Raw genomic sequence first — 26833 nt, 5'->3', positions numbered from 1 at the left:
GTCATCTATTTCACATATGGTAATATACATGTTTCAATGCTATTCTCTCAGATCATCCCACCCTCGCCTTCTCCCACTGAATCCAAAAGTCTGTTCTTTACATCTGTGTCTCTCTAGCTGCCTTGCATAGCGGGTCATCCTTACTTGCTCATATAATTCGGGTGAGCACTCTTGAGAGGCCCGATGTCCCTCAGGCTTTTCTTCCTTTCTTTCTTTTTTTGGTGGTGCCTTTTGGTGTCACTAAAACCCTCATAAAGTAATTACAGCCTTGCTGCTGAGTGCCTGTCTGGCACCCACCCTGCATGATCCGCCACGCTCTCTGCCAAAGTCCACAGAACTGAAAATACTCCATTACCGCTAAGTTAAAAATAAGAACAAAAGAGAATTGGCTCGCTTTCAAAGCCTGCTTGCTATTTGCCACGAGAGGAACAGGGTAGACGGACAATTCTATCGAAAAGCAGTGTGTGCTCTGAATACCCTTTCTATGCTGAAATGGCAGGTATTGTGAAATTTCCACAAAGACTCAGTCCTTAAGACCGAAAGCGAAAGTGGCTCAGTCGTGCCTGACTCTTTTCGACCCCGTGGACTGTATCCATGGGATTCTCCAGGCCAGAACCCTGGAGTGGGTGGCTGTTCCCTTCTCCAGGGGATCTTCCCAACCCAGGGATCGAACCCAGGTCTCCCGCGTTGCAGGCGGATTCTTTACCAGCTGAGTCATTGTGGAAGCCCATGCTTAAGACTATGAGATCCTAAAGAGGTGGAAATGAAGCAAGGGATGAGGAGAAAGGAGCAGAGAGGAGGATTGGAGCATGAAAAATACTGGGCTAAGAATTATGAGGTTGAGATGGACCCCAGCTCCCTCTATCACGTTTTTGTCCACGTGGAGGTAAGGCCTTTCCATGAAGGTTCAAGACTGGCAACGGATCTCCTTTTCCCCCAATCAATCTCTCTTTTTCATTTTTCATTACCTCGCTTTTTCATTTTATTCTCTTACAAAAATTTTTTATTTTTATATTGCAGTATAGTCAGTGAACAATGCTGTGATAGTTTGCAGGTGAATACTGAAGGCACTCAGCCACACGTGTACATGTATCCCTTCTCCCCCAAACTCCCCTCCCATCCAGGCCGCCACGTGACATCAAGCAGAGTTCCCTGTGCTGTCCAGCAGGTCCTTGCTGGTTCTCCATGTTAAATACAGCAGTGTGTCCAGGTCCATCCCAGACTCCCTAACTGTCCCTTCCCCCATCCTTCCCCCTGGTGACCATAAGGTTATTACAGAGTATTGAGCAGAGTTCCCTGTGCTGTCCAGCAGGTCCTTGCTGGTTCTCCCTGTTAAATACAGCAGTGTGTCCATGTCCATCCCAGACTCCCTAACTGTCCCTTCCCTCAGGCAACCATAAGCTATGTCTGTGAATCTGTTTCTGTTTTGTTAAAGAAATTCATTTGTGTCATTTCTTTCTATAATACATTCCACATATAAGGCATGCCATACGATATTTCTCCTTCTCTGTCTGACTTGGCTCACTCAGTATGAGAATCTCTAGGTTCCACCCGTGTGGACCTAGAGATAATAATAAATAATAAATGGCATTATTCTACCTCTGTTTCTGGAAGCTTTGTTTCGTCGTATGCCCACAAAACTCAGCACTTAACAACACAGGAATCAGAACCATTTTCTTAAGATCAGTATCTCATGACTAAACTGGGCCTTGATCCTACAAAGGGGGACTTAATGATAAAAGAAATCTCCAAGTCTCAGAAACTTCCTTTCTTACTTCCAAGCAAAAGATTTAAGTCTTTTTTTTTTTTTTTAAGGAGAGAAGCAATGTCTGTTTTGCAACCTTCTTTTTCCTTGCAATGCAGAGAGAGGTCTCATTTTTAATATTTTTTTATATCCTGCATCTAACGTGCTCTTTCCTGGAAGCAGTAATAAATCACGTGGTGATGGAAACCACCGCTGAACAGTGCTGCAGAAATATGGCTTGTCAAAAAAAGGCTCATTTCTGCCATGAAAAATGGGAAGTGATTCTACTGAGCTAAACTTTTAAACAGTGTCTGAGGTATCAAAACAGTTGGGATGGCTGGAATGGAAATGTTCCTACAACATCACATTTTGTGGCAGAGTGGCCCGTACACTCTCAAAATCACACACAGCATCGCAACTCTATTCAGTTCAGTTCAGTCACTCAGTCATCTGACTCTTTGTGACCTCATGGACTGCAGCACGCCAGGCCTCACTGTCCATCAGCAACTCCCAGAGTTTACCCAAACTCAGGTCCATTGAATCGGTGAGGCCATTCAACCATCTCATCCTCTGTCATCCCCTTCTCCTCCTGCCTTTAATCTTTCCCAGCATCAGGGGGTCTTTTAAAATGAGTCAGTTCGTCGCATCAGGTGGCCAAAGTATTGGAGTCAGCTTCAGCATCAGTCCTTCCAATGAATATTCAGGATTGATTTCCTTTAGGATGGACTGGTTGGATCTCCTTGCAGTCCAAGAGTCTTCTCCAACACCACAGTTCAAAAGCATCAATTGGCGTAAGGCTTTAGTGTAGTCAATAAAGCAGAAATAGATGTTTTTCTGGAACTCTCTTGCTTTTATGGGGATCCAACGGATGTTGGCAATTTGATTTCTGGTTCCTCTGCCTTTTCTAAATCCAGCTTGAACATTTGGAAGTTCATGGTTCACATACTATTGAAGTCTTGCTTGGAGAATTTGAGCATCACTTTACTAGCGTGGGAGATGAGTGCAATTGTGCAGTGGTTTGAGCGTTCTTTGGCATTGTCTTTCTTTGGGATTGGAATGAAACTGACCTTTTCCAGTCCTGTGACCACTGCTGAGTTTTCCAAATTTGCTCGTATACTGAGTGCAGCACTTGCACAGCGTCATCTTTCAGGATTTGAAATAGCTCAACTGGAATTCCATCATCTCCACTAGCCTTGTTCATAGTGATGCTTCCTAAGGCCCACTTGACTTCACATTCCAGAATGTCTGGCTCTAGATGAGTGATCACACCATTGTGGTTATCTGGGTCATGATTTTTTTTATATAGTTCTTCTGTGTATTTTTACCACCTCTTCTTAATATCTTCTGTTTCTGTTAGGTCCATACCATTTCTGTCCTTTATTGAGCCCATTTTTGCATGAAATGCTCCCTTGGTATCTCTAATTTTCTTGAAGAAATCTCTAGTCATTCCCATTCTATTGTTTTCCTCTATTTTTTTCTTCATTGATCATTGAAGAAGGCTTTCTTATCTCTTCTTGCTATTCTTTGGAACTCTGCATTCAGATGGATATATCTCTTCTTTTCTCCTTTGCCTTTAGCTTCTCTTCTTTTCTCAGTTATTTTTGTAAGGCGTCATCAGACTACCACTTTGTCTTTTTTGCATTTCCTTTTCTGGGGGATGGTCTTGATCCCTGCCTCCTGTACAATGTCACGAACGCCCGTCCATAGTTCTCTACAGGAATTGTCTGGACTTCTCTGTCAACGAACTCAAGCTTTCATAGCATGTTTGCAGGACAGCCGCGGCTACAAACTTGGATGTGTTCTTTCCTGGCATCTGCTCACTTTTATGAAAAATGTGCTCATCTGAGATTGTGTCCCGGGTGGCTCAGACAGTAAAGCATCTGCCTACAATGCGGGAGACCCGGGTTTGATCCCTGGGTCAGGAAGATCCCCTGGAGAAGGAAATGGCAACCCACTCCAGGACTCTTGCCTGGAAAATTCCACGAAGGAGCATGGTAGGCTAGAGTCCATGGGGTCGCAAAGAGTCAGACACAACTGAGCGATTTCACTTTCACTTTCACTAACTTGGAAAGTGAGTTGGTTCTCCCCCTGGGGTCCTGACCCCTGACAACCACGAGGATATTAACAGTTTAATATCAAGGAGTGTCACGGCCAAGTTTCAGGTCCAATTTAATAGCCTGGGGGGACTGTCTCTTTCTTTAACATTAAATTGATTAATTTTGGGGTGCTGTGCCGGATCTTCCTTGCTGCACGGGTTTTCCTGAGTTGGGGGCTCCTCTCTAGCTACAGTATGGGGGCTTCTCATCACGGGGGCTTCTCTTGCCCTGGAGCACGGTATCTAGGGCCTGGATGCTTCCCCAGTGGTCGTGCTCAGGCTGAGTTGCTCTGTGCCAGGCAGGATCTTCCCAAACCAGAGACTGAACCCATGTCCCCTGCATTTGCAGACAGATTCTTTTTTTTTTTAAAAAAATGTATCTGTTTTAACTGGAGGATATTTACTTTGCAATATTGTAATGTACAATATTGTCACCTTACAATATTGTGACGGTTTTCCCCATACATCCACATGAATCAGCCACAGGTACACAGGCGTCACCCCCATCCTGAACGACCCCCCAACCACCTACCTCCCCACCATATTCCTCCAGGTTGTCCCAGGGCACCAGCTTTGAGTGCCCTGCTTCATGCATGAACTTGCACTGATGATCTGTTTCACATATAGTAATACACATGTTTCAATGCTGGTCTCTCAAATCATGCCACCCTCGCCTTCTCCCATGGAGTCTAGAAGTCTGTTCTTTACATCTGTGTCTCTTTTGCTGCTCTGTACATAGGATCGTTGGTACCATCTATCTGGACTCCATATTAATAGATAGTATTTGTCTTTCTTTTTCTGACTCACTTCACTCTGTGTCATAGGCTCCAGGTTCATCCACCTCATTAGAATGGACTCAAATGTACCCTTTTCCATAGTTGAGTAATATTCCATCATGTATACCTACCGCAACTTCCTTATCCGTTCATCTGCCTATGGACACCTAGGTTGGCAGATGGAGTCTTCACTACAGAGCCACCAGGGAAGCCCGGGTGACTTTCATGTAACTGAAAAGGGTAAGTTTGGGGAAATTTTCAGGGGGACAGTGATGTCATTCCCCATGAATGCTCCATCTCTCTCTGCTCTGAAACCAGGGAATCATCTACCTGGGGATGTTCCCATGACCTGCCTTTGCATGGTTCAGCCTGAGAAGGATTTGGTTATCCTAACAGAAGGGGAAGCTTTGGGGGACTGACAAAGAGGTTAACTTGGGGGCACACTATGAGTTACCTGTTGCCAGATTGCAAACAAAGTGATTCTTTTTTTTCAGTGTAGAATAGGAAAGGAAACATTTGTAGGAGAAAGCACATAGATCTTTGACGAAGTAAAGCAACTCCTAAGTGCCCAGAAAGTCACTTGCATCATGAAAGCAACATCTCTGCTCGTAAACATTCGACACTCTGATATATATGAACAGAAAGCAAGCTCATTCACAAGGAGTTTCATGCACATGAAGAACTGCAACTCTTATTCTGCAAAACGGAGCTGAACTAGGTACCGCTCATTCAACTGTTTCATTTGCAGGGCTCAAGGAGATCCAAGCAGTCCACTCTAAAGGAGATCAGTCCTGGGTGTTCTTTGGAAGGACTGATGCTAAAGCTGAAACTCCAGTACTTTGGCCACCTCATGCGAAGAGCTGACTCATTGGAAAAGACTCTGATGTTGTGAGGGATTGGGGGCAGGAGGAGAAGGGGATGACAGAGGATGAGATGGCTGGATGGCATCACCGACTCGATGGACGTGAGTTTGAGTGAACTCCGGGAGTTGGTGATGGATAGGGAGGCCTGGCGTGCTGCAATTCATGGGGTCGCAAAGAGTTGGACATGACTGAGCAACTGAACTGAACTGATGGAAGAAGTTTTGTGTGGTCACCCAGATACATATCAGCAAAAAAAAAATTTTTTTAATCTTGTTTTGCTGTTGCTGCTGGCCATAACTCATGGCTGGCAGGATCTCAGTTGCCTTATCAGGGACTGAACCTGGTCATGGCAGTGAAAACCGGGAGTCCTAACCACCAAGCCATCAGGGTCCTCCCCAACATCAGCCCAACTTACTGGGAGAACTAAGTCACTCCCCCTGCCTTCATGACACATAAGTGATGTCAAACATTTGGATTTCTTTCCCAAACTTGGAAAAAAAAAGAAAGAAATAGAATTCTAATTACAGAATGTGTGTGTCTGTGTTAGTCGCTCAGTTGTGTTCAACTCTGTAACCCTATGGACTGTAGCCTGCCAGGCTCCTCTGTTCATGGGATTCTCCAGGCAAGAACACTGGAGTGAGTTGTCATTTCCTTCTTCAGGGCATCTTCCCGACCCAGGGATTGAACTTGGGTCTCCTGCACTGTAGGGAAGAGGAGACCTAAATATTTCACGACTACAGAGTGACTCTGGAGAACTGTGAACCTGTCCTTCCGTCCTAGCACTGTGATCTGTGGCCAGAATTGAGGTGTCTTCCAAAGGTGCAGCCACCTATGGCATGCTGAACTCTGTATTACCACAAGGAAAGAACATACGCTCACGATGCTAATATTCTGTGTGCTTGCAAAGATGAGGCCAACAGAAAGGTTTTCACTTTATTGCTTTGCTATATTTAGGTAGTATATTTCTGTGGCTTATGCGTGTTTTCTTTTTTGGAAATTTTTATTGGAGTCTAGTTGTTTTACAGTGTGGTGTACACCACAGCAAAGGGAATCAGCTACATGTATGAAAAAGTGAAACTTAGTCACTCATTCGTGTCTGACTCTTTACGGCCCCCCAGGGACTGTAGCCCACCAGGCTCCTCTGTCCATGGCATTCTCCAGGCAAGAATACTGGAGTGGGTTGCCATTTCCTTCGCCAGGGGATCTTCCCGACCCAGGGATCAAACCCGGGTCTCCTGAATTTCAGGCAGCCGCTAGGGAAGCCTAGCTTTATGTACATCCCCTCTTTTTTGGATTTCCTTCCCACTTAGGTCAGCAAAGAGCATCGAGTAGAGATCCCTGCAGTATACAGTGGGGCCCCATTAGTTACCCATTTTATACATGGCATCAATAGTGTAGGGGTTGCCCAGGTGGTTCAGTGGTAAGGCATCCACCTGCCAATGCCAGTTGATCCCTGAGTCAGGAAGATCCCCTGGAGGAGGAAGTGGCAACCCACTCCAGTATTCTTGCCTGGAGACTCCCATGGACAGAGGAGCCTGGTGGGCTACACGACTGAGCAACTGAATACACATGCATGGATAAATAGAATATTATCCAGCTGTCATTACTGAAAAGTTGCAATAAGGTTTTCCTTATAATGACATTTTCCATGAAAGGGCAATAATAAGCCTCTGAGCAGAATTCTCAACCTCAGCATTACTGACATATTGGGTTGGATCACTCCTTCTCATGGGTGGGGAGGGGGGACTATCTCCCGGGGTCGTCCCCCAAACTGTGGGCTGTTGAGGGGTCATCTCTGGCCTCCACCCATGAGATCCCAGCAGCATCGTGAGTCCCGACAATCAAAAATGTCTCCAGACATTGCTAAACCACCCCTGGGAGGAACAGTCACCCCAGGTGAAAACTATCCCTTTAAATGATCAAAGTCACCAGGGCAGACACACGAGGGTATTTTCCGGACCTGGTTGCTAACATTATCTAAATAGAACACTGAGAACTCATTTTATTCCCATGAGTGACATGGAAGCAGATTTTTTGTTTTCTTTGCGGCCTCTAGCATGACAATGACATCTAAGAGGGACCTCCACTCAGACACAGTATCACTGGGTTGAGTAAGACCATCAGCGATGGTGCATAGGAAGAACCTTCAATATTCAGAAAGGGCTCTACTGAAGATACCTGCTCACACAGAAAAGACTTGGGTCTGATTACCAGAGGTGGGGGCTGGCTTCCTCCATCAATGGACACATGTGAGAAAACCAGGTTGACCTGCATCACCCTCAGGCTGGGGTGGGAAGGAGGTGCCTGCAGTGAGATTTCCCTTTAAGAATCTCCCTCTTTGCCTCTGAACTTCTGCCTTCCCTGGCCTCTTCCCAGTGAGATGGAAAACCTTTTAAAGATGCTCTGAGAGCCCGAGGAATGTCCCTGGTGGTAAAATGGTTAAGAATCCACCTTGCAATGCAGGGGATACAGGTTCGATCCCCAGTTGGAAAACTAAGATCCCATATGCCTTTGAGCAAATAAGCCTGCATGCCACAATTAGAATCTGCAGGTCACAATTGGAGAGTCTGCATGCTGCACCAGAAGATTCCAGAAGACACAGTGGAGATCCTGAGGGCCCCAGCTACAACCCAATGTGGCCAAAAAAAAAAACACACTATGAGAGAAAAGAGCAGTGATGATATGATATCCTGAGCCAAGAATTGATGCTTTTGAACTGTGGTGCCAGAGAAGACTTGAGAGTCCCTTGAACTGCAAGGAGATCCAACCAGTCCATCCTAAAGGAAATCAATCCTGAATATTCACTGGAAGGACTGATGCTGAAGCTGAAACGCCAATCATTTGGCCACATGATGGAAAGAGCTGACTCACTGGAAAACACTCTGATGCTGGGAAAGATTGAAGGAAGGAGGAGAAGGGGAAGACAGAGGATGAGATGGTTGGATGGCATCACCGGCTCAATGGACATGAGTTTGAGTAAACTCCCGGAGTTGGTGATGGACAGGGAAGCCTGGCGTGCTGCAGTCCATGTGGTCGCAGAGTCAGACAGGACTTAGCGGCTGAACAATAACACCAATCTGAACTGTCTGTGTGCAGTCTTCCCAATACTATTCACATTTATACCAAGGGAAAGAACCAGGGCTAAAGAGCAGATAAAAGAAGCAGGGAGACTTCTGATTGTCTACAAGAAAAAACGTTTGGGACTTTTCTGGTGGTACAGTGGTTAAGACTCCACGCTTCCACTGCAGGGGGCCACAGGTTCCATCCCTGGATGGGGAACTAAAAATCCCTCACGCTGCATAGAGTGAAGAAATACATAAAATAAAATCTCTTAAAAAAAAAAAGAAGAGACTTTTGATGAGTTCCCATTGCCGAGTTTTCCATCATTAGAGGAAAGGCAGATTAGTGTGACTGGAGGGTAAGATCTTTGAAGCCCCCCTTCAGCCTTCAAAGTGATGCCCCTCTAACCCCCGATGGAGATTGAATGCGGGAGTTGCAATAACTCTTTTTCCCTATGGTGGATGAAGCACAAGAGACAAGTATTCACGCCTCTCCACTCTGCACTTGCCAGCCTCTGATGCTTTCCATCTTCACATCAACCCATTCAAGGGCATGCAAGGCTGAACCCATCTGCAGGAGAAGAAACCAAGGCCCAGGAAGTTTGGGGCTTTGGCAGCTGTTAAAACAGCCAAGATGCGAAGCCCTGCATGCAGTACGGCTCCAGGATCTCTGTTCTTCTCCGGAGCACCAGCTGCTCTCCAGGTGTGGTTCAGAGACCCGCAGGGATTCCCTGAGATCTATCAGGAGGTCTATGAGCTGAAACGATCTCCATGGTGATTCGAAACGCTCTTTGATCTCTTGCATCACCTGTCCTTCACAAGTTCATTGCTCGGGCCTCTCCCCAGCTGCTCCTTCATCCCTCTGCCAGCCGACTCAATGCTTGCTTGGGCGCTCTTGCGTTTAAAGACTCTGATTTGAAGATCTGATCACTAATATGGCAAACACAGATGGATCCCACCCACAGAAGCAGAACACCTTTGGATTCCCCGATCAGTGAAGTGTTTGTGAGGGTCTTGAGACCGGAACTCCATGAAAACAATTAATCAGCATGTCTCACTTAGAACTCTGCAGATGGGTCATAACACATAAGAAGGGCTACACTCTATAATTTCACCTTTCTCATTTGTGTGTGGGTGTGTGTGTGTGTGTGTGGTGTGTGGGCACACTTCTGGCGGAAGGTATACCCAATGTAGAAATTTGGGGAAAAAAGGTAAGAATGAACCAAGCTTGCACGCGAAGGAGCTGAGCAAACCTCCACCTGGACTGAGCTCTGGCAGAGCTGTTGTTTTTGTCCCTGTTTTCCAGTCTCTGCTGGGTTCCTGCGGCAGCTGAATTTAAACCAGATTTGTGGCCCGTGTGCCTCCATCGCCTGCCACCTGACTAAGGAAAACAATTAATCAGCACGCCTCACTCAGAACTCTTTGGATGGGTCATAACACTTAAGGAGAAACTGTTGGCAATGTCATCGGAAGTTGTATTTAAATGCAAGAGAAAGAAGTTTCATTTAGAACCTGCTAGATGAAGACATGCTGGGGAAACAGGCCTGATGGAGGAGCCAGCTGTCTTTCTCGGCGCTCCTGCAGCAAAGAGCTGCTGGGTGGGGTTGGGAGGAGGTGTGTGTGATGAGAGGAGGGGGGTTACTCTATTCAGCTGCCCTGCTGCAAGCCGATGAGACAGAGAGAGACAGGGGGAAAGAAAATCCACCGAATGCCAAAAGAGGGAGGCTCAGCTAAAGACTGCAATCCCATTCCTGGGCATGTACCATACAGTCCATGGGATTCTCCAGGCCAGAATACCGGTGTGGGTAGCTGTTCCCTTCTCCAGGGCAATCTTCCTAACTCAGGGATTGAACCCAGGTCTCCTGCATTGTGGATTCTTTACCAGCTGAGCCACCAGGGAAGCCCATCACAATTGTAAAAGACACATGTACCCCAGTGTTCACTGAAGCATTATTTACAACAGCCAGGACATGGAAGCAACCCAGCTGTCCATCAACAGGTGAATGGATAAAGAAGTGGGACATGTATACGATGGAATATTACTCAGCCACGAAAAAGAACAAAATTGGATCTTTCCTAGAGACATGGATGGACCCAGAGACCAGAAGAAATTAAGTCAGCTGATACGAATACCAGATATTGATGCATATACAGAATCCAGAAAAATGGTAGAGATGAACCCATTTGCAGGGAAGGGATACAGACGACGATGTAGAAAATAGACTTTGGACACAGAAGGGGGAGGAGATGATGAGATGACTCAAGAGAGCAGTGCTAACATATGTACACGACCCTGTGTAAAACAGACAGCAAGTGGGAAGCTGGTCTATAGCACCGGGAGCTCAGCTCGGGGCTCTCTGATGACCTAGAGGGGAGGGATATGGGGTGGGAGGGAAGCTCAAGAGGGAGGGGGTATATGTCCCCTTATACCCGATTCACACTGTGGTACCGCGGAAACCAACACAACATCATAAAGCAATTATTCCCCTATTAAAAAAATGCAGATCCAACACGATAGGGAAATACATTTTGAACTAAAGAACACAACACAAAACAAAGAAATGGAGCATCCATCCCCGTCAGGTCTCGGACTTTGTTTTCCCTGGGATTAGCGGATGGACAGAGCCCTGCTTGCCCACCAGAGCCATCAGGAAAGCCCAAGATGACTGGAGTGGGTAGCCTATCCCCTTCTCCAGGGGATCTTCCCGACCCAGGAATCAAACCGGGGTCTCCTGCATTGCAGGCAGATTCTTTACCAACTGAGCCATCAGGGAAGCCCCTTAACCCACCAGTTATCTTCCAGAACTGGGCATGGATGACCAATCCAGTTGCAGGCAGCCTGCCACGGAGCAGGTGAACCAGAGCTCCCTTGCCTGCACAACCTGAGTGAGAGCATCCCAGGGAGCTGGGAGTCACGGTACCTGTCTTGCGGCAGAGGAGACCCCGCGAGTTTGGCCACCGTGGGAAAGATGTCCATGTTGCTGGTGGGCTCATCAATCTCCAGGCCGGCCTGGATCACTCCCGGCCACCGGACGATGCCGGGAACCCGGATGCCTCCTTCCCAGTTGTTGGCTTTTCCCCCTGGAACGCAGAAGGAGAGGTGTCAAGGAGATGTGTCTTTCCAGCACTCGCCAGCAGTACCCTCTTCAACAGTCGACCTGGGGTGGCCAGTCTGCAAGAACTAAGTGCTTTGACGACAGGGATGGGACGAGAATCTCCTAGTATCTGCGGCTTCCCTGGGGCTCGAGTGGGAGAGAACCTGCCCCCCAAAGCAGGAGACACAGGTTCCATCGCTGTTCTGGGACGATCCCACATGCCTCAGAGTAACTGAGGCTGTGAGCCACAAGTATTGAGCCTGTGCTTAAAGCTCGGGGGCCGGAATGACTGAGGCCACGAGCTGCAGCTACTGATGTCCGAGTGTCCTAGAGCCCGTGCTGCATGACGGGAGAAGCCACTGCAACGAAGTCTGAGCACGGCCACGAGAGAGCAGCCCGCAGTCTGCACAGCCAGAGAAACGCCCGGGTACCCATGAAGACCCAGCACAGCCAAAAATAAAGGAAATCATTACAAAATGCATCGTGCCTGTTGCGATGAAAAATACATACAATATATAGAGTTATATATGATGATAACAATATGCAATGTATATAATATATAATTGTATACTGGAAACATATAAAGTTATCTGTAAGTATAATATATAAATTACATGTTCGATATATATTTATATATAAATTATAAAACGTATAGTTATATATAATTATAATATAGTTATATATATATTTATAATATAGTTATATATAACATATAAAGCCATATATATTTATAATATATAACATTATATACAATTTATATGTAAATTATAAAGTATAAAAAGTTACCTATAATTATAATATATAAATTATGTATTTAATATATTCATATATATAAATTATAGCATATATAGTTATATAATAATATAGTTTATATATAAAATAGTCATATATAATTATAATATATAACATTATATACAATTTATATGTAAATTATAAATTATATAAAATTATCTATAATTATAATATATAAATTCTGTTCAATATATATTTATATATAAATTATAAAATATATAGTTATATAATTACAATATAGTTTTATATATAGTCATATATAATTATATAACATATATAATTTATATATAAATTATAAAGTATATAAAGTTATCTATAATTATAATATTAATTTATATATTTAATATATATTCATATATATTATAACATATATAGTTATATATATAGTTATATATTTTTTAAATTATTATATAATATATTATATATAAAGTCATATACAATTTTAACATTCAGTTCAGTTCAGTCGCTCAGTCATGTCCAACTCTTTGTGACCCCATGGACTGCAGCATGCCAGGCCTCCCTGTCCATCACCAACTCCTGGAGTTTACTCAAACTCATGGCCATAGAATCGGTGATGCCCTCCAACCATCTCATCCTCTGTCGTCCCCTTCTCCTCTGGCCTTCAATCTTTCCCAGCATCAGGGTCTTTTCCAGTGAGTAGGCTCTTCACATCAGGTGGCCAAAGTATTGGAGTTTCAGCTTCAGCATCAGTCCTTCCAATGAATATTCAGGACTGATCTCCTTTAGGATGGACTGGTTGGATCTCCTTGTAGTCCAAGGGACTCTCAAGAGTCTACTCCAACACCACAGTTCAAAAGCACCAATTTTTAGGCTCCTGCATTGCAGGCAGACGCTTTACCCTATGAGCCACCAGGGAAGCATTCTTAGGCTAGTATACATAATACATATAAAATACAACATACTATATATAATATATATAATAATATATAATGCATGATAACATATGTTTTGAATATACACACACATATATATACATACACACACACACACACACACACACACACACATATATATATATAGGCCGAAAAGTTTGTTCAAGTTCTCCATATGATGTCATGGAAAACTCAAACTTCCAGTGAAGTTGCTCAGTGGTGTCCCACTCTTTGCGATCCCCTGGGCTGTAGCCTGCTAGGCTCCTCCATCCATGGAATTTGCCAGGCAAGAGCTCTGGAGTGGGTGGCCATTTCCTTCTCCAGGGTATCTTCCCAGCCCAGGGATCGAATCCAGGTCTCCGGCAAACTTTTCAGCCAACCCAGTATATATGGCATGGTGACTACATGCATGACACGTGGCCAGCACTGCACGGTGGATATGAGTCATGACTGTAACCAGGGACGCTGAAATCTTGCAGCAACCAAGACTCACCAAAAAAAAAAGACTGACAACAATGACTCTGAAGTCACGGGGTTCCAATTCCATTTCTTTTTTTTCCACTGGTGGAAGGCAGGATAATGTTGACCCTGTGTGCTGCGTGTTTGGTCACCCAGTCGTGTCCAACTCTTTGCAACCCTATGGACTGTAGCCCCCCAGGCTCCTCTGCCCATGGAATTCTCCAGGCAAGAATACTGGAGGGAGTTGCCATTTCCTCCTCCCAGGGATCTTGGAGGCCCAGGGATCAAACTTGAGTCTCCTGCATTGGCAGATGGATTCTTTAATATTAGCTCCTCCTGGGAAGCCCAGTGGAGCCCCCATATGTCCCCCAATGGAATCCGGGGAAATGGCGCCTTATACGACAAAAGGAGAGTTTATTCTGGGCTCTGTGAGTGGGCTGAATACAATCATGAGGGTCTTTCTAAGGGAAAGAGAGAGACAGGGGCGTTGGTGTCAGAGCTGCAGTGAGACAGGTTTCAGGATGCTACGTCAGGAGAAAGCCAAGAGATGCAGCTGGTCTCTGGCCACTGGGAGAGGCAAGGAAGTAGGCATTTCCGAGAGCCTTCATGAAGGAACGTGGCTCTGCCACCACCCTGATTTCAACCCTCGTGGGCTCATTCTGGACATCGGACCTGCAGAGCCATAAGATCATCCACTTGGGTTGCTCAGAGGCACCAAAGCAGTGGCGACTTGTCAAGGCAGACCCAGGAAATGAAAATACAGGTTCTGTGCCCGTGGGTGCACAGATCAACTGTGCCATGCTGTGCGTTACAAACAGGGAAGATGTGAGTATTCTACGGGACTAGGACCTCCGGCCTGGAAGGCAGGAGGGCAGCAACAGTGGCATTTTCATCACAGTTAGAGTTAGCCACTCAGTCCACTCTTTGTGACCCCATGGGCTGTAGCCCACCAGGCTCCTCTGTGCATGGGATTCTCCAGGCAAGGATACTGGAGTGGGCTGTCATTTCCTTCTCCAGGGGGATCTTCCCCACCCAGGGGTCGAACCTGGGTTGTCCTCATTGGAGGCAGATGCTTTAACACTAGTACTACCTGGGAAGTGATTCAAAAGTAACTAAGCAGAGCATGAAAGGGCTAACAGGAGGGGCTGCAGGGAGGAACCGGGAGAGGGTCAGAATGTCCACAAAAGATGCTCAGCAAGGCCTCCCGCTCACGGACCCTGGGGAAGGCAGACGGGAACACGGAAGCCTTGGGCTCAGAGAGGCCAGGGCTACGGGGTCCCTCTGGCAGAGAACACGGGGATGGATGGAAAAACAGACACGCTGCTCCCCCCGCCCAGAGCAGTGCCCCTTTTAAAACATGCTGTGCAGAACTGGAGGCCAAGAACAAGCCCAGACGATGCCTCTTGCCTGGAGGAGCACCGGCTCTAAATAAACAGCCTTTGAGTTGGCTAGGGAAGAAGAAAGATGGTTCGCAGGGCAAGGCGGGAGGGTTGTAAGGAAGATACATGAAACAAAAGAGGTGAAGGAGGCTGGATTCATTTTTTTCTGAAAACGCCTGAACAGAGAAAAGAGCACGGTCTGAATTTAAAACCCTGGTCGAGTCACTGTCAAATTTGCACGTTTAACATCCTGCTGGTACTCGGTCCTGATGGGGAATCACAAAGGGATGAGGACTGAGTCCATCTTCCTGCAAAATTCCTCCACCATTCACTCTGAGACTCTTGTTAGCAGCTGTCTTGTTAAGAGCTGTCTCCAAACCAGCCTTCCATTTCTGTCCCTGTCGAATCCTTCCACACGGCAGGTCAAATGCCTCTGAGTGGCAGGAGCGTATGCTTGTCCCTCTTTTTGCCTCATCTGGGCACAGACTTGTATGAAATTATCCATTTGTCATTTTGTTGCTCCTCTTAGGCATCTCCCTGCCTAGATAACACTGATTCCCTGGGTTGGTGTGAACCCGAAGGAAGCAGAGGCTTCCCTGGTGGCTCAGCGCTAAAGAACGCACCTGTCAATGCCTCTCAAGAGTGCTTGCCCAAGTTAAATGACCAAGCTGCAGCTCCAGGGTCTCCATTTCTCCCAGTAGTAGGGGACAGGCATAGAGCATTGGGTGTTAAAAAAAAATGTTATTGGAGGGTGGTTCATTTCTGATTCGCAGCAAAGTGATTTGTTTATACACACGTATCTACTGTTTTTCAGATTCTTTGGCCACTTAGGGTATTACCGAGTACTGAGTCGAGTTCCTGTCCTATACAGGAAGTCCTTATTGGTATCTCTTTTATATATAGCAGTGTGTACGTGGGGTTTCCCAGGTGGCGCTAGTGGTCAGGAACACGCCTGCCAGTGCAGGAGACTTAAGAGCTGCGGGTTTGATCCCTGGGTCCAGAAGATCCCCAGGAGGAGGGTTCGATCCATGGGTCAGGAAGACCCCTGGAGGAGGGCATGGCAACCCACTCCAGTGTTCTTGCCTGGAGAATCCCATGGACAGAGGAGGCTGGTGGGCTACAGTCCATGGGGTCGCAACTTAGCAACTAAAGAACAAGAAGGAAACCCGGGACAAATGTAACTAGCCCAAGCGTCATCTCAACCAAGAGACTCTAGCTTCCATTCTCCTCCTCGATGTGTTCATTCAAGAGATTAAAAGGCCGCCAGACAGAGATGGGACAGGGCGCAAAACTGCCCAGCTTCGAGCGAAGTATGATCCACCGCCAAACAGGGCAAAAATAAACAACAGTTGTCTGCTCGCGCCCCTGAGGAAGAGGAGAGGTGAACAACTGCAGAACACCCTTAAAATAACTGACCTGGTTTGAAAAGTTGAAGGTGACGCTTGAAGCAAGACATCAAACAGCAAAATTATCTGAGCCCAGGGCTGACACGTGTTCTCTCTCAAGAGCCCGGCGGGGGGCGGGGGCGGAGCGGGGGGCGGGGGCGGGGTTGGGGGAGGAAGGCACTATTTCACGAACTGTCGGTGCTTTGCCCAAGTTCTCAGAAGCTCAGAAACAGCAGGGCCAGACTCCAGCAAATGAGGATAGCTTTATTTCAGGAAATCCTGATCTAGCAAATCAGCCATCAGACCGAATCTGGCTCAACTGCCATATTCTGCAGCTGCTGCTGCTAAGTCGCTCCAGTTGTGTCTGACTCTGTGCGACCCCATAGACGGCAGCCCACCAGGCTCCCCCGTCCCTGGGATTCTCCAGGCAAGAACACTGGAGTGGGTTGCCATTTCCTTCTCCAATGCACGAAAGTGAAAAGTGAAAGTGAAGTCACTCGGTTGTGTCCGACTCCTAGCGACCCCATGGACTGCAGCGCACCAGGCTCCTCCATCCATGGGATTTTCCAGGCAAGAGTACTGGAGTGGGGTGCCATTGCCTTCTCCCATAATCTGCAGAGCACTGCTTTTTTTTTTTTTTTTAAATAATTGGAATATAGTTGATTTACAATGTTATATTCGTTTCAGGCATACGACAAAGTGATTCATCTATACATAATCCAGTATAAGCATTATACTTACAATCTTTACAAAGATCAGCCCTCCATCTACATGTTAGATCTTATTTCCTACGATCTTCTTGGAAGCCTGACATGCTCGTTGACCCCGACTATCTTCACTGCTCCTGTGTGCTAAGTCGCTGCAGTTGTGTCTGACTCCTTGCGACCCCATGCACTGTAGCCCACAAGGCTCCTCTGCCCATGGGACTCTCCAGGCAAGAATACTGGAGAGGACTGCCATTTAGGATCTTCCTGACCCAAGGACTGAACTCACGTTGATGTTCAGTCTCTAAGTTGGGTCCATCTCTGCAATCCCATGGACCGCAGCATACCAGGCTCCCCTGTCCTTTACTATCTCCTGGGGCTTGCTCAAATTCACGTTCATTGAGTCAGTGATGGCATCCAACCATCTCACCCTCTGTCATGCCCTTTCTCCTCTTGCCCTCAATCTTTCCCAGCATCAGGGCGCTTCCCAATGAGTTGGCTCTTTGCATCAGGTGGCCAAAGTCTTGGCGCTTCAGCTTCAGCATCGGTCCTTCCAATGAGTACTCAGGATTGATTTCCTTTAGGACTGACTGGTTTGATCTCCTTGCAGTCCAAGTGGGCCTCGGGAAAGTCATATGAACAAAGCTATCGGACGTGATGGAATTCCAGCAGAACTGGACTATTTCTCAGCATCCATTTCTACAGACCACGTTCTTCCCTGGACCGTCTTCTCTCCTGGTTATCTCTCATTTCCCTGTCACTCTCTTTTTGTCCCTGTTGTTTCCTTTGTTGGATCATCTACCATCTCACCTTCTATATTTAACACATCTTCTTATTTCAAATAACCCCATACACCTCTTCAGACAACAACCCAATATGGGTCTCTGCTCAGGAGTCCCAATTCCTCAAGGAAACCTCTACCTACCCAATCACACCAGCCACAAACCATAATGATGGTTTGATGGTTGATGATGCTTGATGTCTTTTTCTTCCTCAAACCCCATATCCAATCCGTTGCCACTACCAATGGATTTTTTCCAACACAATCACGCTCTTCCACTGCTTTCTTCACTGAGTTAAACCATTGATCTTTTGGGTTCCCTGGTATCTCAGTTGGTAAAGAATCCGCCTGCAACACGGGAGACCTGGGTTCGATCCCTGGGTCGGGAAGATTCCCCTGGAGAAGGGAAAGGCTACCCACTCCAGTATTCTTGGGCTTCCCTGGTGGCTCAGCTGGTAGAGAATCTGCCTGCAATGTGGTAGACCTGGATTTGATCCCTGGGTTGGGAAGATCCCCTGGAGAAGGGAAAGGCTACCCACTCCAGTATTCTGGCCTGGAGAATTCCGTCGACATAGTTCACGGGGTCTCAAAGAGTCAGATGCGACTGAGCAACATTCACTTTCATTGATCCTTGAAACCCAAGCTCAAGTGTTTTTTTCTATTTACATATTGACTCAAAAATCACTCCTTTTAAAATATTTATTTACTTACTTATTTGACCACACCAGATCTTAGTTGCAGCATGTAACCTCTTTAGTTTCGACATGTGGGGTCTAGTTCTCTGACCAGGGATTGAACCCGAACCCCCTGCACTGGGAGCTCAGAGTCTTAGCCACTAGACCAGCAGGGAAGTCCCTGAAAAACCATGTCCTACAACAGGTCAGGCACTGTTCTCGGTTCTGGGGATACAGGTGATGTGGGTACAATGTGTCTGCCGACAGCGGTCTTGCACTCGGGCAGTTACGTAACAGTCAACCCTGCCCTCACTAAGGGCACTTAGGAGACACTCTGCATGCACAGCCTTTTAAATCATTGTGACAATGCTCTACGACGTTCCTACAAGGACAATCCTATCATTCCGGTTCTAAAGACAGGGAACCGAGTCTCTGCCCAGGAGGCCTAATTCCTCAAGGACTTAAGCCTCTATCCACCCAATCAGACCAGCCAAAAGCATGACATGTTTTGTATTATTCCTCAATTCATCCTTATCCTCACTCCTTCAGCGTTTCCTTATACCAGATTTGGGTGATATTCTTGACCTCCCATTTTAACTACTACCCAAATGGAAATAACTGCATACATACATATATATACGTATATACATGTGTGTGTATATATATACACATACACACATTTATTTTGTTTTTTTTTACATCCATTCATCTATCTATATCTATCCATCCATTTATATTTATCTACCCATTCATCGATCTATATCTACCTATCCATATGTATCTATCTATTATCTATCTATATCTACACATCCATCTATATCTGTCTATCCATCCATCCATCTATATCTGTCTATCATCCATCCACCTATATCTATGCATTCATCCATCCATCTCTATCCGTCTATGCATCCATATGTATCTGTTTATCTATCTACGCAGCCATCCATCCCCATCTAATCATTCTATAGGATGCATTAATGGGGATGTAGGATACCTCTCCTCAGTTACATCACACAATAGCTCTTGTTCACAATTTCATCTCCAGCAACACTGAGCTGCCTTTTCGCTCCCCAGAAGCATCTCATTTCTGCCTGGAATGAACTTTTCACCTCTCCTCCCTGCCAGCCAACACTTTCACACATCAGCCTGCAAAAGGCCAACATCTCCTGGGAGGTTCTCTCAGTTCCCAGGTTGGGAGAGCAACCTCCGCTGGTCCCTTCTCAGAGGTTCCTGTCTAGTTTGTAATCTGACACCATGTCCTTTGAGCTCCATCTCAACAGAAGACTATGAGTTCCTAGCGGTCAGAGACCCTGTATTCATTGCCATGATGCCTTAGAAGCTGCCCCGTGCCTGCCATACAGTGTAGACTCAATAAATGCACGCTTGTCACTGGAACTGAACCAAAGGATTGAACTGCTAAGCGGGGATAACATATGACCTTCTTTCAAAGAGGAAAAGCCCAGTGAACTCCTAGTACACAAGTCCCGCCAGTAGAGGGACCGGCCAGCACTGCCCACTCTCAGGAAGCTGATGAAACTATTTACCAAAATCTGAAAGGGGCTTCCCTGGTGGCTCAGGCAGTAAAGACTCCACCTGCAATGCAGGAAACCCAGGTTCGATTCCTGGGTGGGGAAGATCCCCTGGAGGAGGAAATAGCAACCCACTCCAGTATTCTTGCCTGGAGAATCCCACAGACGGAGGAGCCTGGAGGGCTACAGTCCATGGACTGAATGATGAACCTAAATGTAACCACCTCCCAATAAACTACCAGAGCTTCTTGCTCTTATTGTTTTTTTCCCCAATGAAAGTATCCATTGCTCTGAAAGCTGTGGGACTCTATGAGGCAAGGAGAAGCCAGACTCAGAAGCAATCTGGACTCCAGCCCATCAGCTCCTTATGAAATGTGTACTTCAAGGACCAGCAACTGCAGGACCGTCCATCCAGGACTCAGGAAATTTGGCAAGCCTCCTTTCTTGCACATACAGGAAAAACATGATTTTCAGCCCCCACCCCTGCCAACCAGTGTTTCTGCAGACGTTATCTACACACAGGGTTAATTTATCCACTCCACTGGCATTTATTACCTGCCTTTAAATTTATCCAATCCACTTGCATTTATTACCTGCCTTTAGGCAGAGTAGAAGGGAGGTGGGGATTGACAAGGGAGCCGCCTGCTGGGTGACCTTGACTTTGGAGAGGAACAAAACTGAAGCCAGAGCCAGGAATACAATGCTCTCAATCCAAGACCTTGGGGAATTTTCAACTATGAGGAAGAGAGTGGAAACACTCAACTCTAAAAGAATCTTAGGTTATTCTGGTCCCAGCTAAGGGAGGGTATTTTAAGGAAAAGGTGAAAATGACTTTACAAATACTATGTGTTGGGGAGGGTGGGAAGTAAAGGGAACCCTTCTGCACTGTTGGTTGGAATATAAGTTGGGGCAGCAGTGTGGAAAACAGCATTCAGTTCAGATCAATTCAGTCACTCAGTTGTGTCTGACTGTTTGACACCCCACCGACTGCAGCACGCCAGGCCTCCCTGTCCATCACCAACTCCTGGAGCTTGCTCAAACTCATGCCCATTGACTCGGTGATGCCATCCAATGATCTGTTGACCCCTTCTCCTCCCGCCTTGGAGGTTCCTTAAATAACTAAAAATAGATCTATCCTAGCATCCAGCAAGCCAACTCCTGGGCAAACATCCAGAGAAAACTAAACATATATGTAACGAGAGGTGAGTGGATAAACAAAATGAGGTACATATATACAATGGAATATCACTCAGCCATAAAAAAGAATGACATGATGCCATTTGCACCAACTTGGATCAACCTAGAGATGATCATATTAAGTGAAGTGAAAAAAATGCATTTGAGTCGGCCCTAATGAGGTAGATGAACCTAGAGCCTATTGGATGCAGAGAAGAAAGTCAGAAACAAAAAGACAAGTATATTAACAAATACAAACAGAATCAATTGCACTCCTCTCACACGTTAGTAAAGGAATGCTCAAAATCCTCCAAGCCAGGCTTCAGCAACATGTGAACCGTGAAATTCCAGATGTTCAAGCTGGTTTAGAAAAGGCAGAGGAACCAGAGATCAAATTGCCAACATCTGCTGGATCATTGAAAAAGCAAGACAGTTCCAGAAAGACATCTATTTCTGCTTTATTGACTATGCCAAAGCCTTTGACTGTGTGGATCACAATAAACTGTGGAAAATTCTGAAAGAGATGGGAACACCAGACCACCTGACCTGCCTCTTGAGAAAGCTGTATGCAGGTCAGGAAGCAACAGTTAGAACTGGACATGGAACAACAGACTGGTTCCAAATAAGAAAAGGAGTATGTCAAGGATGTATATTGTCACCTGCTTATTTAACTTCTATGCAGAGTACATCATGAGAAACGCTGGGCTGGAAGAAGCACAAGCTGGAATCAAGACTGCAGAGAGAAATATCAATAACCTCAGATATGCAGATGACACCACCCTTATGGCAGAAAGTGAAGAGGAACTCAAAAGCCTCTTGATGAAAGTGAAAGAGGAGAGTGAAAAAGTTGGCTTAAAGCTCCACATTCAGAAAAGTAAGATCATGGCATCTGGTCCCATCACGTCATGGAAAACAGATGAGGAAACAGTGGAAACGGTGTCAGACTTTATTTTTCTGGGCTCCAAAATCACTGCAGATGGTGACTGCAGCCATGAAATTAAAAGACACTTACTCCTTGGAAGGAAAGTTATGACCAGCCTAGACAGCATATTAAAAAGCAGAGACATTACTTTGTCAACAAAGGTCCGTCTAGTCAAGGCTATGGTTTTTCCTGTGGTCATGTATGGATGTGAGAGTTGGACCATAAAGAACACTGAGCACTGAAGAATTGATGATTTGAACTGTGGTGTTGGAGAAGACTCTTGAGAGTCCCTTGGATTGCAAGGAGATCCAACTAGTCCATCCTAAAGGAAATCAGTCCTGAGTGTTCATTGGAAGGACTGATGCTGAAGCTGAAACTCCAGTACTTTGGCCACCTCAGCAAAGAGCTGACTCATTTGAAAAGACCCTGATGCTGGGAAAGATTGAAGGCGGGAGGAGAAGGGGACGACAGAGGATGAGATGGCTGGATGGCATCACTGACTCGATGGACGTGAGTCTGAGTGAACTGCGGGAGTTGGTGATGGACAGGGAGGCCTGGCGTGCTGCGGTTCCTGGGGTGGCAGAGAGTCGGACACGACTGAGCGAGTGAACTGAACTGGATGGAATCTAGCAAGATAGGACTGATGAACCCATGTGCAGAGCCGCAGTGGGGGACAGACGTGGACACAGCGGGCTAAGGAGAGGGTGGGACGATTTGCGAGAACAGCATAGAAACATGTACACTACCGTGTTTAAAATAGATGGGAATTTGCTGTATGACTTACGGAGCTCAACCCAGGGCTCCGTGACAACCGAGAGGGGTGGGATGGGGTGGGAGGGAGGTTCAAGAGGGAGGGGACGTCTGTATACCTGTGGCCGACTCACGCTGATGCAGGGCAGAAACCGACATAGTTCTGTAAAGCAATTATCCTCCAGATAAAAACAAAACAGGGAGCAGCAGTGAGCATGCTTTGCAGATTGGATGAAAACCGCAAGCCCGCAGGCATCTCTCAGACCTTTGACCCTCTCTTTCTGACCCAGACTCACCATCCTCTTGTGTTTCTGAAGACTCAGCTATCATCACGAAATCCCACTACAGCCTCCTCCTTCTCTGCTCCATCCGGCTTTCTCAGAGTCATCAGCTGGGGTTCCTCTGTCCCCAAACTGGGGCTGTATCCCACCGTGTATGTGAGTTTCGTAAATAATGTATCACCTGCTCGCCCCTTCTATTACTGTGATTTATGTCCACATCGCAGCAACAGCCGCTAAGCCGCTTTGGAACCTAAAGGACCCTCTTAGAGGGAATGAATGGATGGTGGGGATGTGCGGTGGGGTGGGGCGGCTAGCACATGACATTCAGTCTGTGAATGCATCTCAAGAGACGCTACCATCTATCAAATAACAAAACCAACTTTCTGAACACAGCCCATAACCTCATGGAAATAGGGGAAAAGCACCTCATCTTCTTATATAGGAATACAAGCTTCCAGCTTCTCGCCACTTGAAAATAAGAGTAAATACAGGAGGGCTGGCTGAATCATTTTACTAAAGAGTTCCTGGAGGGCTTTGCTGGTGGTCCAGGGACTAAGAAAGTGTGCTGCCAAAGCAGGGGGCCCAGGTTTGACTCCTGGTCGGAGCAATAGACCCCACATGCCACATCTAAGAGATCACGTGAAAAAGTGAAAGCGTTGGTCACTCAGTCGTGTCCAACTCTTTGCGACCCCATGGACTGTAGCCCGCCACGCTCCTCTGTCCGTGGGATTTCTCCAGGCACGAATACAGGGGTGGGTTGCCATTTCCACCTCCAGGGGATCTTCCCCACCCAAGAATCGAATCTGCATCTCCCTGCCTCCAGTTTGGCAGATGGATTCTTTACCACTGAGCCACCTGGGGAGCCCAAATACATAAATAAATATGCATATTAAAAAAAAAGAACAGGACTAAGGTCCTCCGAGGTCCGGAAGAAGGTGAGTGAGGGCTGAGCCGGGGGGCCCAGCACTGATGCCACGGGCACTGCCCACCCGAACACATTTCTTACCTTTGTAGATACCGTTACTGCCTCCTTGAACTTCCCCTTTGACGGTCACCTCCTCTACGTGAGCTCCTTGGTCGGAGGAGAAGTACACCAGGGTGTTATTAGCCAGTTTCAGCTCGTCAAGGACATCCAAGATCTGCCCTGAAGGGGAGGAAACACTCAAGGTTAAAAAAGCACAATCTTTACAACAGAAACAGAGGTGATTTGCCCTTGTGCACTCGTCTGGGAACTGGTGATGCTGAGGAGACAGTCTTATACCCTGAGTCCTCCCGCCCATGCGGATTCTAATCCGGGATGCTCCATAATCAGAAGGACCCACAGTGGCTGGGCACTCGGCAGAGACAAGGAGAAAGGTTAGTCATGGAATTAAGTCTCATCTGTAAGCATCATTTGAACCTCTAGGCATCGTGGGGCAATCCTCCAGGAAGGCTCGATAAACATTCTAGAAGAACCAGGCTCACAGACTATGAGCCCTTTGGAGGAAGATGCTAGCAGAGGGAAGATTGTTGCAATCATCAGCTGGCCTTGGTCTTGAGGTCATAAAAACGTCTACTAGATGCCATCAATATGTGTTAATATACGATCTTTGTTTTTCTCCTTTGAACTTACTTCACTCTGTATGAAAGACTCTAGGTGGATCTACATCACTACGAATGACCCAATCTTGTTCCCTTTTATGGCTGAGTAATATTCCACTGTATATATGTATCACGACTTCTTAATCCATTTGCCTAGAGGAGTCAGATGAGGGGGTAGGGAGGAGGTTCAAGAGGCAGGGGATATATATGTATATACCTACAGCTCACATGTTGTACAGCATAAACTAACTCATCATTGTAAAGCAATTATTCTCCAGCTAAAGAAAAAGAAGTCTACTAGCTTTCCTCACTGTCTGGTAAAAAACTAAACCATCAGGGCTCCTCTTATATGACGAAACATCTCTATAAATACTTTTTGATGAAGGCCCTTTCTAATAGTTACCATAGATACCCAGGTCTAAAACTGCCCGTCATGAAAAATCTATTGTCCTCACATTTTCCTTTTCCTTGTCCTCATCTTTTTTTCCCCAAACTGCATGTTCTAGACTAACCCTAACATATTGTTGTTGTTTAGTCGCTAAGCGGTGTCTGACTCTTTGTGATCCCGTGGACTGTAGCCCACCAGGCTCCTCTGTCCATGGGATTCTCCAGGCAAGAATACTGGAGTGGGTTGCCCTTCCCTTCTGCACAGGATCTTCCCCACCTGGGGATCACACCCGGGTCTCCTGCATTACAGGCAGATCCTCTACTGTCTGAGCCACCAGGGAAGCCTAGGAAGTGGCAGACAACAGAGAAAGAGTAAGTCTGATAACAAAACCCCGACTCTCAAAGCCAGCACAGCTTAGCAGATGAACAGACCCACGGATGGCATGGTATGACAGCTTCTCTCTTCATCACATTCGTCCAGGAAGATGGGAAGCGAGTACAAAGCATGATGACCCTACATCAGACCTGACTTCATCAATTGGTAAAGGTGGGCCCAGGACATGTGGCGCTTGACTGCACTTTTCTCCCTTTATATCTCAAATTTTTCATAAGGAAAAAAAAAATTACAGAAGCAAGCTGAAGATGGAAGAATGGGCTGAAACACAGCCTCTCTGATTAGGAAGCTCTCATCTGGGCTTCCCTCATAAGTCAGTTGGTAAAGAATCCACCTGCAGTGTGGGAGACATGGGTTCCATCTGCCTGCAGTGTGGGAGACGTGGGTTCCATCCCTGCATTGGGAAGATCCCCTGGAGAAGGGAAAGGCTACCCATTCAGGTATTCTGGCCTAGAGAATCTCATGGACTGTATAGTCCATGGGGTCACAGAGTCAGACACAACTGAGCAACGTTCACTCAACTCATTCATCTGCTCTCAAATCAGAAGAAAATGATGGTCAGACTAGAGGCATCTAATTTATAATTCCCACAGAGATCCCTTATAGTCCCATGGTGCTGGCTTCATTTGGCCAATGCAGGCAGTTAGTTATACTGTGAGGTATTAAAGGGCCTGAGCTGGTTTTCTGAGGTCTGCTAAGAGCTTTAAATGCTTCTCAAGTGGCTCAGCCGAAAAGAATCTGCCTGCCTATGTAGGAGATGCAGGTTCGATCCTTGAGTCGGGAAGATTCTCTGGAGAAGGAAACGGCAACCCACTCCAGTGTTCTGGCCTGGGAGAATCCCACAGAGGAGCCTGGCTGACTGCAGTCCATGGGGTCGCAAAGAGTTGGACAGGACTTAGGAAGTAAAAAGCAGGCACAAAGAGTATTTAGACCTCATCTCTGCCTCTTCCATTTGCACCCAACAAGCTTACAAGAAAGCCTACGGGCTCCTTCCCTCAGTGCCCACGGCAGGTTCAAACTGTACCAGCTCCTACCTACACGCAGGAACCCACATCTAGGAGTCAGCTTCTATCTCCCACAACAGCTTATTTGTCTCCTTTTCCCCATCTCCTGA

The 26833-nt window shown here is 46.4% G+C and overlaps 1 protein-coding gene across 5 annotated transcripts in view; it reads right to left on the bottom strand.

Annotated features, from left to right (window-relative positions):
• Nucleotides 1-26833, bottom strand: part of STS (steroid sulfatase) — a 164293-nt gene that overhangs the window by 17368 nt on the left and 120092 nt on the right. For all 5 annotated transcript variants that reach the window (XM_027533076.1, XM_027533072.1, XM_027533074.1 and 2 more), the window contains 2 exons: nt 24364-24501; nt 11459-11618 (listed from right to left, as the gene is read on the bottom strand). In XM_027533076.1, the coding sequence (XP_027388877.1) occupies nt 11459-11618; nt 24364-24501 (298 nt within the window). The remainder of the gene's footprint in view (nt 1-11458; nt 11619-24363; nt 24502-26833) is intronic.

Source organism: Bos indicus x Bos taurus, chromosome X (genome assembly GCF_003369695.1).
Source record: "Bos indicus x Bos taurus breed Angus x Brahman F1 hybrid chromosome X, Bos_hybrid_MaternalHap_v2.0, whole genome shotgun sequence".
Classification (NCBI taxonomy): domain Eukaryota; kingdom Metazoa; phylum Chordata; class Mammalia; order Artiodactyla; family Bovidae; genus Bos; species Bos indicus x Bos taurus.
This window is presented reverse-complemented; position numbering and strand designations above follow the sequence as displayed.